This window comes from Sinocyclocheilus anshuiensis, unplaced genomic scaffold (assembly GCF_001515605.1).
Source record: "Sinocyclocheilus anshuiensis isolate Anshui unplaced genomic scaffold, SAMN03320099.WGS_v1.1 scaffold630, whole genome shotgun sequence".
NCBI classification, from domain to species: Eukaryota; Metazoa; Chordata; class Actinopteri; order Cypriniformes; family Cyprinidae; genus Sinocyclocheilus; species Sinocyclocheilus anshuiensis.
Genome location: NW_015542353.1, coordinates 644397 through 663238, shown reverse-complemented (window position 1 = coordinate 663238; position 18842 = coordinate 644397). Strand labels below are relative to the sequence as shown.

General features: G+C 36.5%; 1 protein-coding gene across 3 annotated transcripts in view; it reads right to left on the bottom strand.

Moving 5' to 3' along the window:
- The window catches only part of LOC107691579 (proprotein convertase subtilisin/kexin type 5-like), a 47690-nt gene that overhangs the window by 14157 nt on the left and 14691 nt on the right, over positions 1-18842 (bottom strand). For all 3 annotated transcript variants that reach the window (XM_016490244.1, XM_016490245.1, XM_016490246.1), the window contains exons 6-13: positions 13915-14003; positions 11725-11897; positions 9935-10147; positions 6093-6193; positions 5192-5295; positions 2360-2477; positions 2086-2274; positions 1762-1898 (exon numbers count right to left, since the gene is read on the bottom strand). In XM_016490244.1, the coding sequence (XP_016345730.1) occupies positions 1762-1898; positions 2086-2274; positions 2360-2477; positions 5192-5295; positions 6093-6193; positions 9935-10147; positions 11725-11897; positions 13915-14003 (1124 nt within the window). The remainder of the gene's footprint in view (positions 1-1761; positions 1899-2085; positions 2275-2359; positions 2478-5191; positions 5296-6092; positions 6194-9934; positions 10148-11724; positions 11898-13914; positions 14004-18842) is intronic.

Genomic DNA, 18842 nt, shown 5'->3' with positions numbered 1-18842 from the left:
GGTGTGTGTGTGTGTGTGTGTGTGTGTGAATGAGAGAGAGGGGGACTAGTGCAGAAATCAAAACAAAGAAGCGCAACAGCACAAGTAACTCACAGAAAGTTATACATGTAGCCTATACTGTCTGCGGTAGAAAAAAATCTATGTAACGTTGTATTTATATGTTATATAGGTAAGCAACATCACACAAAATGTTTCCCCGAATATCAGCACGACTGCAATGTGATACTGATTTTATACAGTATAGTCAATAGAATAAACAAGAAGTTAAAATGAAGTGACTTACATTTTAGACACAATATTGACTGTTTTTGCTGAATTTCGCAAACAAAAATAGTTCCAATCAAAGCCACAGCAGAACTGTTGTGTTTCTCCCAGCAACACAGCTGTGTTTTGTTACTGAATGAATCCACGTTTTTAAACAAATCGAGTGAGTCAATGATTCAGTAACCTATTCATAAAGACAGTCACTTGCCTCGACTCTGAATGAATCAGCTGTTTGAATAAATCGGTTGAATGAATGACTAAATGACTCACTCATTAAACAGGTAATGCCGCCACCTACTGATGGTTTGGTTCCATATGTAAAGTATCATTGCATTTTTCCCAACATTTCTTATTTGTATGTTCAAAAAATTATTTAAAACATTCATCTTTTATAATTATTTATGCATTCGCAATTTTGCAGTGTAAATGCATTTATGGCACCTCAGCTTCATCAAACAGTCTGTGCCACTTCAGATGCAGCTTTTGTGTTTCCTGCAGTGGAAAGATGGAGTTACTTGATACTGATATCATTAGAATGGTAACAACTCTAAAGTTTCTTATTATAACTGAATTAATTGAAACAATGTAAGAATTTGATGTGAAAGATGACCATTTATAAACGTAGTAGGAAATGACATCTGTTTTGTTATATACAGCAACTCATTTTCAGTTAATTGTTATTCTAGCTCTTTCCAGTCACAGAGCACTTTATTTTGAGAGTTGTTTAAGTGAGAAAACATTTGTAACTTAGTCCAGATTGGGGAATTGTAATGTTTAAGAATTTATTTTAAGTACCTTTACTTGTTTTTGAAAAAAAAAAAAAACTGGATTTTTGTTTGTATATGCTGTCAATTATATTTCTTAGAAAAAAAATCAGAATCGGCAAAAATTAGTATCAGCAGGTCACACAAAAAAAAAAAAAAAAAAAAAGGAAATCGGAATCGGCCATGAAAATTGCAATCTGTGCATCTCTGATTTTTTTTTTTTTTTAAATGACATCACATTATTTTTAAAGTTTAAAGATTTTTAACATCTCGTTATTACTAGGAAATGAGTCTTTAAAACAACGTATTTTCTTGTAATAACAACATATGCCATAAAAACGACATGGTTTTCCCATTATAATTATAAAGATATAAAGATATTATATCGTTAAAACGACATATTTTGTATGTGACCTGACAACAGGGGAAACGGACGTCATATCCAGCTTCAATATTCCGACTGCATTATTGTCAATGGACGATTGCCAACGTTAACTTGAAATCTCACACATCAATTAATTAACTTTAATCACACTACCTGATCTGTTCAAATGTAATCATTGTAATCACTGCAGTCAATGTTGGTACTGTGGTAGTTTTAATAGCGGTACACCACACAACCCAAAAGTTTATATATATTTGTGAAAACACCTCTGTGTAAGACCATGTGGTGTTTTCAAAGGTGAAGGAATAGCTGAAGTAACAGGTAGTGTGTTTTGCTTGAAGAAAGTACCTGGTGCTTTCTGGCTCCTGAGTTGGGAAGGAGAGTCATAGATCTCTAGTATCCAGTCTCCAGCAGCTTTCTCTCCCCAGCAGTGAGTTGTCATGAATTCCCAGTTCTTAAAGCCCTCCATTGAGTGATCAAACAGCCTGCAGTAACAATAAACAGATGCTACATCACAGCACAAAATGCACTTAAAAATACTGGACCAATTCAGTGGAAATCTGGGAATTCTTCCACTGGATTTCACCAGGGAGAAAGAACAAACCACAATATGCAGTAATTCTATCAAAGTAGCCATTTACTGAAGATAAGTGCGTAGTCTGTATATTGTACCTATTGGCGAGCAGCTGTGACTTTGTCCCTGATGGTGACGTTAGGTTGATTGACAGGTCTCCTCGTCGCGGGTGCGTAATTGTTATACGCACGACCACATGCTCCAGATAAATAACGTGATGGTTTGCATTATCCGTGCAGCCTGTTGCCTTGTATACCGAACGAACGACATGCTCTGGACGGATGGTTCTACGGGAAACAAATTTATTATGTTTAATTTATTATGACTTATATAACAATATAAATGTGACCTGCTGTTGGATGTTGCATATACCTGATTTGTTTATCAGCATTCTCCACACAGATGTGTTGTGGGGGAACCTGTTTCCAGCGCTCCGCCTCTTTCACCATGGCCTCTGCGTCCATCAGCCCAAAGCCATACAGGTGACTGACTGTAAGAATATTTACAACTTAACTGTTCAACAAAAAAAATAACAATATGCACACAGATTTAGAGTTGCTATGAACACCAAAATTACCATCAATCATGATGCAGATCAGTGCTATTTTAGTATCATTGAAATTACAGGTTTTTAAAATATTTTGAATTGGTTTTTATTTTTATATTTTTCATTTAATATTAGTTAATTTTTTTGTAATTTTGTGGTGTATTTTGGCCATTTTTGTTTTATTTTTTTAAAACATCAATATAGATTTTATTAATTTTGATTTCTTTTTTAGTTGTAGATATTTTAGTACATTGTTAAACTAAATGAAAATGAGAAATTATGCCTTGGATTATAAACATTTTTATATTAATTTTTTCCCCCCATTTTATTTCAGTTAATGTTTACCCCTTAAAGACCTAGAACATTTTTGCATTTTTGCCTACACTTTTCTTTGTTTTTTAAGACCTATTCTAGCAGTCAGCATCAAGTGTCATATATCATTATAAACAGGAGAACTTGAAGTTTCAGTCTAGTTAATTTAATATCCCAATTTTCTTTTTGTTTTCTCTAAGAATTAATGAATTTCCAGAATTGTAAGAAAAACGCAAGCAACAATTGGGTGTTTTTTACTCTGTACTCAAACAGAAACTCCTGAAGTTTGAATTTTTTTCTTTAGAAAGTTGTATCGGGGTGTTTTACACTTCCAAATAAAATTTTGTCCACATATAACATTCCCCAAGCAAGTTATAGCCGTTTATTACAATATTGTTATAGGCGCTTTTCAGTGAAAAACCGGTCTATTTAGTTTACTAACAATATAGATGTGTCCTAAAAACCTTTAGGGAGTACAGAAAATGGAATCAGTATTATATAATAATAGGACACAGTAAAAAAAGTGACTTTTTTTCAGAGAAATATATTTTCAATCCGAGTATGAACAACAACAAACACAACCCGTGCAGCTAATAGTGAAAACAATTGCACAAATTGTCTTCTGCAACAAAAATACAAAAAACCATGCAGCTATTTAGTGAAAACAATTGCACAAATTGTTTTCTGCAACAAAAATACAGACTACACACAAAATGAGTGAGAAATATACAGAGTGCAGCAGAAAAAATAGTAAAAATGATCTTTATGAACTACATAAGAATTATTTACATAATATACATAATGTAAATGGATCGATCCACTGGCTGTACCAAAGTCCCTTTCAAGGAAAGTCTGTTCACTCGGCCGCCATATTCGCAACACCTTTGGGCAGCTCAAACAAGACCAAGTCCTATCTAAATGAATGTGGGAATCCTGAAATCTCAAAAACATGCTTGCCGAACTTGGGATTAAATTACATATTTCAAATCAGCAACAAAATCTGAAATGAACTGCCCCATGAATGTTGTTTCTTATGCTCAAATAGCATTTAAAAAGCTTATTTTTCAGGCTAGACCAGCAAATGCACATGCGTAGCTCCAACACGCTTATGACTGTGCATGCGCATCGGCTGGTCCAGCCGCAGGTTTCTATTGCTGTGTCCCAATTCGCATACTATCCATCCTAAATAGTATTCGAAAATAGAATTAGTATGTCCCAAATCATAGTATGTTGAAAAGAGTATGCCAAAGATTCCCGGATGGTCTACTACTTGAGATTAAAATTCAAAGTGCAGATCGATGCGCACTCTAACGGCTAATATTGCCCACAACACATTGCGTGGTGGACGAGGATTTGATTAGAACTACAAACATGCATAAAAAGTGTTTAAAAACTACAAACATGGTGGATATGCGAGACCGACGGACAGGCAGAGAAAGGGGTTTGAGTGATAAATAATCAATGTCTAACCTGATAAAAAATATTTATTTAATGTTATGCGCGTTATATTTAATCTGCAGCAACATTGTGAATTTTTATAATGACACGTTTGGTCATTCGCTTTTAAATGCATAATTATGCATACAAGAAGAGAGTTCTCGGCATGATAGACCCGCGTCTTTATGTCTTAAGTGAACGTAAACAGGTGAGAAAGAAAACGCATGTGTGTCAGTTTATTAGATCCGTGCATTCAGTCTTAAAGTGACAGCAGCCTAATAAACCTGCTGCAGCCTGTGTCATTAATGTTAATCAAACAACAAAAGAGGGAAATCTCTTGCTGCTCTCGACTGAATAACTTATGTCATTTTAATAGGGATAAATCTATATTTAATTTACAAAGAGAAGACTATGCAGTGCTTTTTGGTACATAACATACAATTTAATTAGTACTTTATTTCTAGTGCTTGACATTTTTCACGTAGGTCTATTTAATTTGTATCCATGTTCTGCTGTAGTTTTTAGTCCTATTGCTTGTAATTAGTTTATTTGCTCACTCTTTTGCTTATTTTATCACTGACTGTTTATTTGTCTTGAGTTTTTTTTTTTACACGTTATGCTTTTTTTGTGGTACTGAAATATATATAAGTTAAAAATGCTGATATCATAAAAGCCTTAAAGCAAAAATAACTATATTGTTATATATAATTACTCATATAGTGATATAAGATTTTGGTATTTTGCCCAACCCTACTCTGGAAAACCCAGAAGACTGAGCATACAATAAAATTAACATCTGAATATTTTTGGGCATGCTGTGTTTCACACAAGCATCACTTCCAATCTAGTGATTAAAACAAGACAGGGCAGTTTAAAGCCTGTTAAAAAACGTTTAAAAAGGCTGTTACCATTATAACCAGCAGCATTGGTTTTCCAGTCAGGAGCGCTGAGATGGCCAGCACGAGATGTCTTCACTATTATGTGTTGCACGTCTCGCCACGTCAGGAAAGGACTGCAGCAGAGAGTCAGAAATATGATTATTGGACATTTGCAACTACGTAACCATTTGTGTAACTAAATAATATCTCCAAACTGGATTTTTTCCAATTCAAATCCAATTATTATAATCCAAACAATCACACTGGCCGCAGTTTTCAGCTGTAGTTCACAGAGTCTCATTGCCTGGATGTCTGGTTGAAACATTCGCTCCCATAATTCACCGTGCACAGTGTGATCAAACATCAAACCAAAGAGAGATGGATGCCATGTGTCCCCGAATATCCCCCCGAAATATTGAAACAATCTAACTCTGTTTGGTTCACTGCATTGTGCTGGGAATATACAGTCACATGGCAGCCATACGTCAAGGTTTTCCTCAATTTCCTGTGTGAAATCAGACACAGTTGAAACTTACGGGAAGCACGCTGCTTGCTACACGGCATTTAGAGTCGCAGCATTTTGAAGGGGCCTGGATTTTTCTTGCACTTTTGAAATAAGGGATTGACAATCTATAAGAACTGACCTTCTGAATTAAAGGGATAGTTCATACAAAAATGAACATACTATGGAAGTCAATGTCTAACGTCAACTGTTTGGTTATCAACATTCTTAAAAATGTTCATTTTTGGGTAAACTATACCTTTAATTCAGAGGGTCAGTAAGAGTGTGAAAAGTAACTGGAGTTTATAGCATAACACCTTCATGATTAGTGGATAAATATGCTAATTCCACTGAAGTGGCCTGGAGCAGACACTTCCACTAAAGAACTGTTAGAGAAATGAGAGCATACAGTAGTTTGCTTCCACTTACTTGGCTTCCAGAGCAAGAGCAATGATCCCTGCCGCCATCGGCGCTGACGCTGATGTTCCAGTGTGACTGTCTGTGCAGCGCTGCCTCAGATCAGTTGTGATCTAACAGGAGAGCCAAAAATAATTCAGGTTATTCTTGTGCATGGTATTTCCATGTGTTAATCTGTGAATAAAGTGAACATGTATTGACACTGCATATGAGTAACATAACGTGAAGTAACCAAACTTGACTGCTCCTGTTATAATACACAACACTGTCTACATTGCGAGTATGTGATAGACAGTTTTGTTGCATTGCATTTTTGTATTTTGATATTTGAGTTTAGTTTTAGTTAACTTAATTTTTTTATATATCATTTGCATTTTTGAAAATTACTATACTTTTTTTTTGTGTAGTTTAGAATTATATAGTGTATTAATTTGCATCCTGTCTCACACAGGGCCACAAACTGTTCCATCTGCTGCTTTAATCACACACACTATACTTAATCCAAAAAGAAATATTGCCAAAATTTAAGTTGTATTTGTTAAATGCACTTCAGCATACTGGAGTACTTGCTGACAATGAAATGTGCTATAAATGTGCCATTGTGCTACACTTAGCAGTAAATTACCACCACTTTGGGGCATCTGTGATTCAGCAGCATGGACTGGATCCACTCAGATACTGTGTCCGCATCAGTTTGAAGATTGTGAGATTCATGCAATAAAATCTTTGAAATATATTCATTTGGATCAACTAAATGAGACTCTAATTTCAGCTGCGTGATGGATTTCAGATTTACTCCACTCTAAACGTCAGATACACAAAAAACAAAGTGTGGTTGGTTGATTTATAAGTCAACACCCCCTTCCTGTCTAATTGGACAGTTATGTTTTATTTATTTACAATAAATCAGATCAGAAGTCTTAAAGTCCCCATGAAATCAAAATCAAGTTTTTTGGCTTTCAGTATGAATATGTTAGCCTTAAAAGAGTCATATGATGCGATTAAGTTTTCCTTTCTCTTTGGAGTGTTACAAGCTGTTCGTAAATAGATAAGATCCCTAAAGTTGCAAAGACTCAAGTCTCAAAGCCAAAGAGTTATTCTTTATAAAAGTTAAGACTCGTCCACGCCCTCCTAAAATGCCTCGTTTAAACACGCCCCCACATGTCTATGTCACTGTGTGGTAAGATTTGCATAACACCGCCCAAATGTTCACGCAAAGAAAGGCGGCGTAACTTTGATTCTCGCTGTAGTATTGTTGTTGCCGCCGCCGCCATGTCGTGGAGACGCTGTGTAGAGTAGCGCTTGTTGTTTGTCGTTTCTCCGATCACAAATGCAGACATGGTTTTATCATACCTGCAAACTCACAAGAGGTCAAAAAGGTGACACAGTTCGGAATATGACCCTTGTAGAGGGGTCTGGGGGCCCAATAGTTTTAAATATGAAACCAAACCACCAGTAGATGACGGTAAATTACTGTTTTAATGAGCGAGTCATTAGTCATTCATTCAAACAGCTGATTCATTAAAAAACAAGGCAAGTGACTACTGTCTTGTTCAAAAACGTGGATTCATTCAGTATCGAAACACCGCTGTGTTGCTCGGAGACACAAAACAGTTCTGCTGTGGCTTTGATTGAAACTTCGTCAGCGAACTTGAGCAAAAACAGTCAATATTGTATTACAAATTGCGAACTTTGTGTCTGTTTAACTCACAATGAAGAACTTCTACGTCGACGACATGTTTACATGCGGATGTAAGCGTAAGTGTGCCATCAAAACGGACCGGCTGTGAGATGAGGTGTGTTCGATTTAAAGCAGCAGCAGCGCAGACCGACCGGACATCAAAGTACCGCGAGAGCGATTCGAAAGCATGCAGAGCCATCTGCTCTCTGTAGCTCTCGCGGTGCTTTGATGTCATACAGCGATCGGTCTGCGCATTGCTGCTTCAAGTCAAACTGAGAAAGGGACTTTGGTCGAACACACTCCTGTCTACGAGCTTGCAATTTACATTTAGAAGACATAAGCATTCAAATCTTACAGTCTCTCATTTCCGCCAATATGGATTAATGATTTTGATGACATCACTCTGCACTTCAGCTTCTCATCAGATTTTCTGTCCAATCAGATGCTCTCTAGAATGCCCTCTACACTATAAACAGATGCTGAAACTGCAGCTGAAATCAGTCACTTTTTTCACAGAATTAGTATTTTCTGTACGGTGAATGGCACATAGTGCACTATATAGTGGATAGGGAACGATTCAGACAGTGTAAATATGCTTTCGATTGGGGTGAATAAAGTATGGTTTCACGTGAACTACCGCAGCGCACACAGTCTGCTCCGGTCCAGAGACAACATATCAGACCCATTTGAATTCTATACAGAATGCTATATTTTATAGAGATATGGATAAAATTCTATTGGCTATTTAGAAAAGGGGGCAGATCTGCTCGATATGTCCCACCCTGACTTCCTGTTTCAGTTGAAATTACGTCAACACACTGAATAATAATAATTCAAGGTACTTCATGGGACCTTTAAGAAGATTTGCAATATGAACGTAATAAGGTACGTTTACACGACAGTGATTTCACTCAAAGCGCACAAGTTTTTAAACACAGAAAATTAAGTGTTTTTCTCTGTAATTGTTTTTTTTCCCATTTTAAAGGTGTGGACACATTTACCATTTTTCTACAAGCGTAATCCACTCTTTCAATATCTGAATTCACACAATCAGGAGTTTCATGTGGGAGGGAAAGATTTACAGATTTTGCTACAGGTTCAAGTTCATCACATGAACTATGATATTAACAGTCAATCAACCTTTTTTTGCCAAAATTTTGTTTTCCGTACAGCTGTCTAAAATATTTTCACTGCTAATATTTATCTTTGTAATAGTTGCCTTTAATGACAATAACTCTGGACTGGTTGATAATAAACGTGTGTAAATATAAGTTATCTAGTAAATGGACAATGTTGCGAAAACTTGGAAATTCAGTGAACTATAATCTGAGTTGAATTAACTGAAAACTACAGGAGATCACAACAAAGAGAAGTGCTAATGTCTGTAACACTGGGCTTCAGAATGTAAACATGTATGGCAAAAAGAGTTTGAAAGCCGGTGTGGAATTTCACACGTCACTCTGAGACAAGCTGAGAGACAGGGAAGAAGCGTCGCTCTGTAACTCTCAGAGGAGTGTGTAAAACTGTGTGTGGGCTGTAAACCGCAGCGGTTAACACCAGGATGCTCTCATGACACGCATGCATGGCCAAAGAAACAAATGAAAATGCATTAGATGTATTTAAACAGCAATAAATTGGAAAAATTATGTGAGAGACATCTCTACTTTTCAAGATATTGTGCGGTTCACAGGTGTTTAAACTTCCAAAAGGTTTCCATAAATATTTGAATGATTAAATGTGCTTCAGCTCATTTTTTAGCACAGATTAATATCAAGTTTCCACCCATTTAGGGAAAAAAACATTTATTCTAAAGCTACAAGCCAAAAACAAAACTTTCTTTCTTCTGTTAAACACAAAAGAAGATATTCTGAAGAATGTTGGTAACCAAACAGCTGACGGTAGCCATTGACTTTCATAGTATGGAAGAAAATGGTATGGAAGTCAATGGCTACCATCAATATTTGGGTACCAACATTCTTCAAAATATCTTCTTTTGTGTTTAACACCAGAAAGAAACTCAAGTTTGGAACAACTTAAGGGTGAGTAAATGATGACAATTTTCATTTTTGGGAGAACTATCCCTTTAAAATGAATTAAGCAGCAGGCCTGTTTTATGAAAAGCAAGTTTACTCAGTGCTGAAGATCTAGTCTGAGCGTCTTCTTGATAACTTACGATTTTGCGGTCGTAGTTCTCTCCGCTGCTGTAGGTGGTGGTGAGGGTGGAGGCGCACTCTTCCAGATACCAGGGCTTGCGGCCGCTCTCTGCCGTGCTGCTGATGGATATCGTGTAGATGCTGTTGGTGTAGCCGTCACATGAACAGTGATCGCGACTCCGACCACCATTTCCTGACGCCCAAACAAAGATTGAGCCCCGTCCTTTCCTGCCCTGTGAAGAAAAAAAAACATAAGAGAACACATATATTAAACCCATTTTACTTCCCTTACCAACCTCCTTTTTCCTCCATTTTCCTTCTCATTACTGTAACCAACAAATAGATTCTATATCAAATAATTAGTGTTATTGTGTTATTTTAATATAATATTATTATTACGAATTTTAAATTCATATATTTTTAATAAATATATATTTTCAGTTTTCATTTAAATTTTACTTAAGTATTACTTAAGTTTTAGTAATTGATTCATTATTATTAGTTTATTATATTTCTATTTAGCATATATTTATATTTATTTCAGTTTTAGTTTTAGAAATTTTAGTATTTAAATTAACTTAAAACTTAAAATATTGCCTAGCCAACTAACTGAAACAAAATAAGTTTAAATGGTTACCTGTTTTATTTAAAATAAAATAAAATAAAATAAACAAAATTTAATAGTTTTAAGAACAATAAAAACACTGGTGGTTAAACTACTACATTAACTTAATTTATTTAAAAAATATATATCTATTCAAAAAGTTAATCATTTCCAGACAGGATGATTTTCATTGCCATATTACAGTAAAGAGAATCTAACACGAATCATTGAGAATAATTTACTAACATCATCCGGATGCATTACGATAGTGAAAATTTGTCTCAATTCTAAAAAAACAAATAAAGTCAATAAATATAAACTTTTTTTAAATGGCTGACAGCCCTACTTGAAACACTTCAAAGCAGGAACTAATAGCATCAGGACAATTTTTATCTCCAAGCATTAATATCCTCCAGCCTTTTCTGATGAGAGGAGACCAGTATTACCTGATGTCCCTGAGACTCACATACCTGAAACATGCCTAAACCACTCCAAACACACCTTTGGCACAAGATACAGGCCAATTACTGATTGTGACTCATGACGAAGATAAACTAAAATCCCGTTCTAAAGTTCACTGGCGTAGCAGGTGGTGAGTGTGAGAAGGAAAGGAAAACAACCTAGGTGGGCCAGACTGCTGGAGAAACGTGACTGATGACCTGAAAATTACACTTGCTGATTTATGAACGCCACATCATATGGAAAAAAGACACTTTCAGTTTCAGGAAAAACACAACACACATATCATATAAACTTCTATACATGCTGAGATGATTCTTACCTGTCTGATGCCGTTTTCAAAGGCCTGTCTGGCGAGGGAAGCGGGCCCATCCACGGTTTTGCCATCATCATCTGGACCCCAGCTGGCACTGTAAATATCTATGTGTTGAGGGTGTAGACTCAGTGATTTGGCCTCTACCATGTCTGTCACATCTCCGTCCAACATGCGGACACCTGCAGGACAAGCCCAAAGAAAAAATATATGCAAGGCACTGAAGATCAGTGTGTCAATGACGTCCAAAAGACGTGCAAAACTACACATTTCCAATATGAACTAGACTGCTGGAGAAACGTGACTGATTACCTGAAAATTACACTTGCTGATTTATGAACGCCACATCATATGGAAAAAAGACACTTTCAGTTTCAGGAAAAACACAACACACATATCATATAAACTTCTATACATGCTGAGATGATTCTTACCTGTCTGATGCCGTTTTCAAAGGCCTGTCTGGCGAGGGAAGCGGGCCCATCCACGGTTTTGCCATCATCATCTGGACCCCAGCTGGCACTGTAAATATCTATGTGTTGAGGGTGTAGACTCAGTGATTTGGCCTCTACCATGTCTGTCACATCTCCGTCCAACATGCGGACACCTGCAGGACAAGCCCAAAGAAAAAATATATGCAAGGCACTGAAGATCAGTGTGTCAATGACGTCCAAAACTACACATTTCCAATATGAACTAGTCAGAGGGATGTTGTCTAAATGACTAGTCAACTGATCTATCTTAAGGAAGCCCTGAATAATTAGGCTTGGATGTATTAGAGGGTGTGTATACATATGCTATCATTCAAAAGTAAGAATTCAGTTTTGTTTTTTTTTAGCAAAGATGCAATAAAATGATCAAAAGTTACGGTAATGACTTTCATAATGTTACAAAAATATATACAGTATTTCAAATAAATGCTGTTTTTTAATGTTATATTATTCAATGAATCCCGAATAAAGTGCATCATGGTTTTTGTTACAAAAATAAGCTGCACAACTATTTTCAACTCTGATATTATGCAATGTTTCTTGATCAGCAAATCAGCATATTAGAATGATTTCTGAAGGATCATGTGGCTCTGAAGACTGGAGTAATGATGCTGAAAATTCAGTTTTGAATCACAGAAATAAATTACATTTTAAAATGCATTAAAATAAAGAAACAGTTATTTTAAATTGCAATAATATTTCACAATATTACTGCCTTTACTGTAGTGTTGATCAAATAAATGCAGTTTTGATGAGCATAAGAGATTTCTTTAAAAACCTCTGAAAATCTTACCAACCCCAAACTTTTGAATAGTACTGAATATGATGTTTCCTTACATTCATAAACAGATACACAGAATGTAGGTGTATCGAGTTTACACAAGTTGTTATATTTTTAAATTGGCATTACGTCTTTAAATAAAATGGCAAAAGTCCCAACTTGTAAAAAAACTAAAAAGGACCAAAATTAATTTTGTTGACTTCCAAAAAAAATTGACCATAATCTATAAAAGATGTCTGTGCAGGTTTTCAGTCATGCAGATGAATATAGAATATCAGTGCAATATTAGAAATATTAGTTCCCACTTTTAAAAATCTTATCTGAGTGATTCCAACTGGCAACATCCAGCAGAAGAGTGTGTTTACTACCAGTCAAAAGTCTGGATACACTTAAATGAAGTATTTCTTTTGATTTCTTTAATACAAAATGAAGTATTTCTTTTGAAAGGTATACTCCACCCCAAAATGAAAATTTTGTCATTAATCACTTACCCCCATGTCGTTCCAAACCCCTAAAAGCTTCGTTCGTCTTCGGAACACAATTTAAGATATTTTGGATGAAAACCAGGAGGCTTATGACTGTCCCACTGAATGCCTAGTAAATAACACTGTCAAGGTCCAGAAAGGTATGAAAGACATCGTCAGAATAGTCCATCTGCCATCAGTGGTTCAACCGTAACGTTATGAAGCGACGAGAATACTTTTTGTACGTGAAGAAAACAAAAATAATGACTTTATTCAACAATTCGTCTCCTCTGGCATCACCGTAGCACCATTTTGGAGAATAACCACTGAACGCAAGCAGCGCACGCTCTTCTGTGTCAGCCGCGACACAAGGATACGTTTTCTGTGTAGTTACGCTTTGATTTGAACAAAAACAGCGCATCCGTGCAGGGGTTAAGTGATTAATGACAAAATTTTCATTTTGGGGTGGAGTATCCCTTTAACTTTCTGAACTAAAGCTTTTTCCATGAATGATTTTACTGAAAAATAAATTGAGCCCATGTATGAATTTCTTAGCAAAACTTTTTTTTATTTATTTTTTATTAATAATTAATAATTATTAAATGATTACTAAATGGATAAGTTATACAGTGTGCAGAGCTGTAATCTTATCATAGTAATCTAGCGACTTTGAAGAACATGTATATAAGCCAGTTTATTTAATGTACATTTTTTGGTCACTACAATTGATATACTAATTTGTGTTATTTCACACTTTTTACTGTTGTGGGGTACTGGGTGCATACAGGGGCACTGTATTCACAGTATGTGCGCGAGTATGAACAAAAGGCAGAATTCCCAGGTACAGCAGTGGATCTAAATCAGACAGTGACCGTCAGCCACACTTACCCCCAATCTTGGCATTGTAAGCGATGCCCACCGTGCAGTGCGAGTTGTTGGCGGACGCTGCTACTTCACCAGCGCACCTCGTGCCATGCCTGAATACAACACATCAGACGATAGTGTTAGTACTGACACACACACACACACACACACACACACACACATTCACTGACTGCATAAACAAAGACTGGAGACCCTTATTCAAGCACAGGCACTGCTGCTGACCTATTACACACTCGCTACAGAAGGAACGCAGAAGTGGACTGGAAACAGAGAGAGAGAGTGAAACAGCTGGGCTGAAACTAAACATGTGCTTCCATGGCCAGCAGAGCTAAAACACAGCAGCTAAATATTTGAGATATTGAATGAAAACATTTGAGCGGTTCCTCCGCTTCAGATGCAACGTGGATAGATTCTTGACCCAAACTAAACCCACATAAATCTAATACAAATCATCCGCCAAAAAAACACACTAAAATGCTCACTAAAGACAGAGACAGACAGATGGAGAAAGATTCGGCTGTGGAACCTCCAGCAGTGAACAGCTGCATAGAAAAACTCATGCTACCATGGTAACCACAGTCTCCAATCTAAGCCATTTAAAAAAACAAAAAGAAACAAAGATTGTAAAGATCCATAGCAGCACCAGATCCGGGATGAGACCAGGGTTCGGTCGCCATCACAACCATAAATATTTACAAGGTCAAAAGGTCAAAAGGCCAGAGGAACTCCCAGGTGGTCCGTGGACTCGATCCCAGTGCCAATCCAATATAACTCCAACGATTATCCAATACTGAAACATTTCATTGAAAATAAATGTACGATAAAAATCCAAAAGACTGACCACTACAAGTCTACTTTACTGTTCAAAGGTTTGGGGTTGTTTAGATTTGTATGTCTTTAAAGAAGTAATTGTTTTCTATTTGAATACATTTTCAAATCTAATTTATTCCTGTGATCAAAGCTGATTTTCAGCATCATTATTCCAGTCTTCAGTGTCACATGATCCTTCAGAAATCATTCTAATATCAAGAAACATTTCTTATGGTTAATGTTGAAAACAGTTGTGCGGCTTAATATTGTGGTAAAAATTTGACTTTTTCAGCATACTTTGATGAACAGAAGGTGTAAAAGAACAGTCTTTGCTGTCACTTTTGAAAATTTTAAAGGATTAGTTCACTTCAAGAATGAACATTTCCTGACAATTTACTCACCCCCATTTCATCCAAGATGGTGCTGTGGGCCAGTGTGTGTTGTGATTGGTTAGCTGGGCCAGTGTGTGTTGTGATTGGCTCCACTCGGCGCCCGGTCGGGAAATGCCGTGCCCCTTACCATAGCCACCTGTGAGCTTCAGTGTAAATATTACGTCAAAATCATATCAATTTGAGCACGATTTAAACCCGGATGATTGTAACCACTCTAAGTTCGTCTGCCTTGGGAAAGCTAGCGTGTCTCCAACATAGTGATAACACTCATTGCCTTCTCTAGTGCAGCTCAACCAGGTCTCGTCCCATTCGTCGGTATTTGTGATATCACAAATCCCGGAAAATATGCGTTGTAGTCCAAGCGAGTCGTTCGTTGTAGTTTTTGAAAAGTGATTTCTGTTGAATAAAATATCTCCTTTTGAAGTGGACTTTGAGCTTTGTAACTTTGCAGATCTTTTTTATGCTCAAACAGCAACATTACAGACTAACTAAAGTTGAAAAAGTGAAAAAGCATAATAGGACCCCTTTAAGGTTTTTGAGGAAAACATTCCTGGAATTTTCTCCATATAGTGGACTTCAATGGTGGTCAACGGGTTGAAGGTCCAAATTGCAGTTTCAATGCAGCTTCAAAGGGCTCTATATGATCCCAGCCGAGGAATAAGGGTCTTATCTAGCGAAACGATCTGTCATTTTCTAAAAAAAATTCATAAATAAATAAAATGTATATAAACCTTAATTTCATTTCGACTGAAGAAAGAAAGACATGAACATCTTGGATGATAAGGGGGTGAGTAAATTATCAGGAAATGTTCATTCTGGAAGTAATCTTTAATGCACACAGATCTTTAATGCATCCGTGGTGAATAAAAGAATAAAAAATGTGCTGACCCGAAACTTTTAAATGGTACTGTATAAGTTCAGAAAAAAACCTGAGTCAACATTTTTGTTGATTTTAATCAAAATCAGGGGTCAGCAACCTTTTGGGCATGAAGTGCCATTTTAAATTTTTCTGGTTAACCACTGTGCCTTTAACTAGCAATAGGAAGTAGCAAATCATGGTTTATAACTGTCATGTAAACCGAAGGCTAAAAAAAAAAACAATTAAAAAAAAATATACTTTCATAAGTTTCACCCCAGCTTCCTGTTTCCATAGAAAATAAAGAGCTGTACACACATACAAAGTGCATCCATATGTTCAAGGGAGTGAGTCAGGAAACTAGCTAACTATCATGTTTAACTTACTCGTTCAAGAATGTTCAAACTAGCTATTTTTCAAGGAATAAAAATAAAATCTCTCAAAAAAATTGTGAACAAGCAGTTTTTCCATTCAATTTGCAAAATATAAATGGAAACAAAATTTTTACCCACTGGGGAAGTCACTGTAACTTTTTATGCTAATGAAAAATGCATCCACCTCAATCAAACATTATGCAATATCCCAAAATTCACGTAAAACTATACAGATTGCTTGTTTGATGGTGTCTGTGTGTATTTTAACGCCTCTGCAGCTTCTCTCACTATTTTCATGATGGAAATATTTGTACACGACACATTTCAGAATGTTTTATGAAACAGAGCTTGCAGATCTTGTACCATTAGATTTCACATAGTTGTGTAAAGTATTATTTAGGCATAAAAACAAAGTGTTTGGTCATTTTACACGTCATTCAGACAGTCTTCTCCTGTCTAACTGACTATATGCCAATAGTCAAAACCCTGCTCTGTGAGACGAAGTCACATCTGCTAGCAAAATACAGGTCAATGAGAAAACCAGAAACACCCACACCTGAACGGAACATTCCAGCATTTCAGCATTTCCAGAACTGCACAATACACTGAAACCTTTCCTACGTTCTCTAAAAAAAATGATAATCATATTATATGTAACATATAAACCCATTTACCATACAGAACATACACTGTCCACAGCCACACACTCATGATGTTGTGCTGCACATTTGACATACAGCTTAAAGGTCAGACTGGGTCAATAAACTGCAGTTCCACTGAAAGTCTAGTGCAAAGCCCATGTTTATCTGTCAGATATATGAACTTCCAATATTTACAGTACAGCCGCTCGGTCACTCAGAACGACCCCCGGTGGTGAAGCTCACGGTCAAAACCCACCGCAGGGAAATAAAGACTCACATTACACAAACTATCAGCGGAGGAACCAACACAAAACATTCCAGCACATAAAAGATCAACAGCTTGTGTAGGAAGGATAGTGGCCAAACGACAGGGGAGACTTTACTGAATCACTCAATAAACCCCAAAAAAAGTCACGGTCAGAATTATTAGCACCCTTGGTAAAACTGAGCTACTTTGATACCACAGCAAAAACTAGTAGCATATAGGGATGTAACTATTCACTCAACTCACGATGCGATGAAATGCGATTCACAATACTGATTTCACAATACAATTTTCTCACAATTTTTATTTTTAACAAAATGAAATTTAAGTCAAATTATAAATGAAAATGTGTTTTTTTTTTTATTTCTCCAACAAAATGCTGCACATTTCTTTGTAAAATTGAAATATGTCAAATGATAAAACTAACTTGAAATTTTTTAACAAATCCCAAATCAAACAATTAAATAATACAAATAAAATAAATCTCTTCATATAAACAAACTAAGGCTTTGCCTGTGCTTTTTCCATTTAAAATCAGAGGCAACCACTGCATTTTAATCATGATCCAAACAAAGATGCTAAATACATGTTTAGATTGCAATTAGATTGTATAATTTCGAAATTTGGTTTGATTTAGCTTTGTGAATGAGACACAAATGTCACCCTCTGGGGGGGGGGGGTCGTCTGAGGGTTGTCCCCCCTAAAAATATGATTTAAAAACCACGCTGTGCATTGTAAATAATGTTTTATACTTTAATCAATTGTAAGTAGTAAAACAACACAAACAGGGCAAAAATGCGTTTTAAGTTTAATTAAGTTTAATTTTGAGTCTCCCCCTCCCTTGCCTCACTTTGGTCCAAATGCCTGCTTTCGTCTTTTACATCACCTACACACATACAAGTCTGGTGAGAGAGAACAAAGCCAATAGTTGAGGAAGTCCAGTAAGTACGGCTGTCAAGGCTAATTTCTTCACTTAAACATCGGATGAAGTGATTCGTTTCTCTTTAATACAGATGATGCCAATGTATTTTTCGATAAATCCGCTATGTTAGCAATAATAACGTTACCTGCTTGAGGGAAATGGTTGCCAGGTTTTCCTAACAAATCCCGCCCAATTGCTACTCAAAACTAACTGCGTTTCGAGGGGTCCCCCGGTAAAAATCGCGTTCTGGGGGCTAAAATACACGTTATTGGGGTCGCTTCAACCCGTGGACATGAAAAACAACCCGCAGCAACAGTGATAAAGTAGCCCAATAGTAGTAAGCCATTCCTCTGTGTATACATCATAGGTGCGGGAAGTGGGGGTGCTGCAGCATATTTTTTTCGCCCTTGTTTTTTTTCTGTGGGCAACTGTTTAACCGTTGGGAATAAAAAAAAAATAGTTGGCAAAGGCTATTATATTAACTCCATCCACCAACGTGTGATTGGGCTACTCAACATTACAAAAGACGGTCACCAGTCGTCAACTCCAGTGACGCAGATGGTAAAACGCGTGTCATCCACCTTTTGACGCGATCGACCCGGGTTCGAATCTGCCTTTTGGCAAACTTTTTTTCTCCCTTTTCAAATTTCAAATCACATCAGAAAAGCATT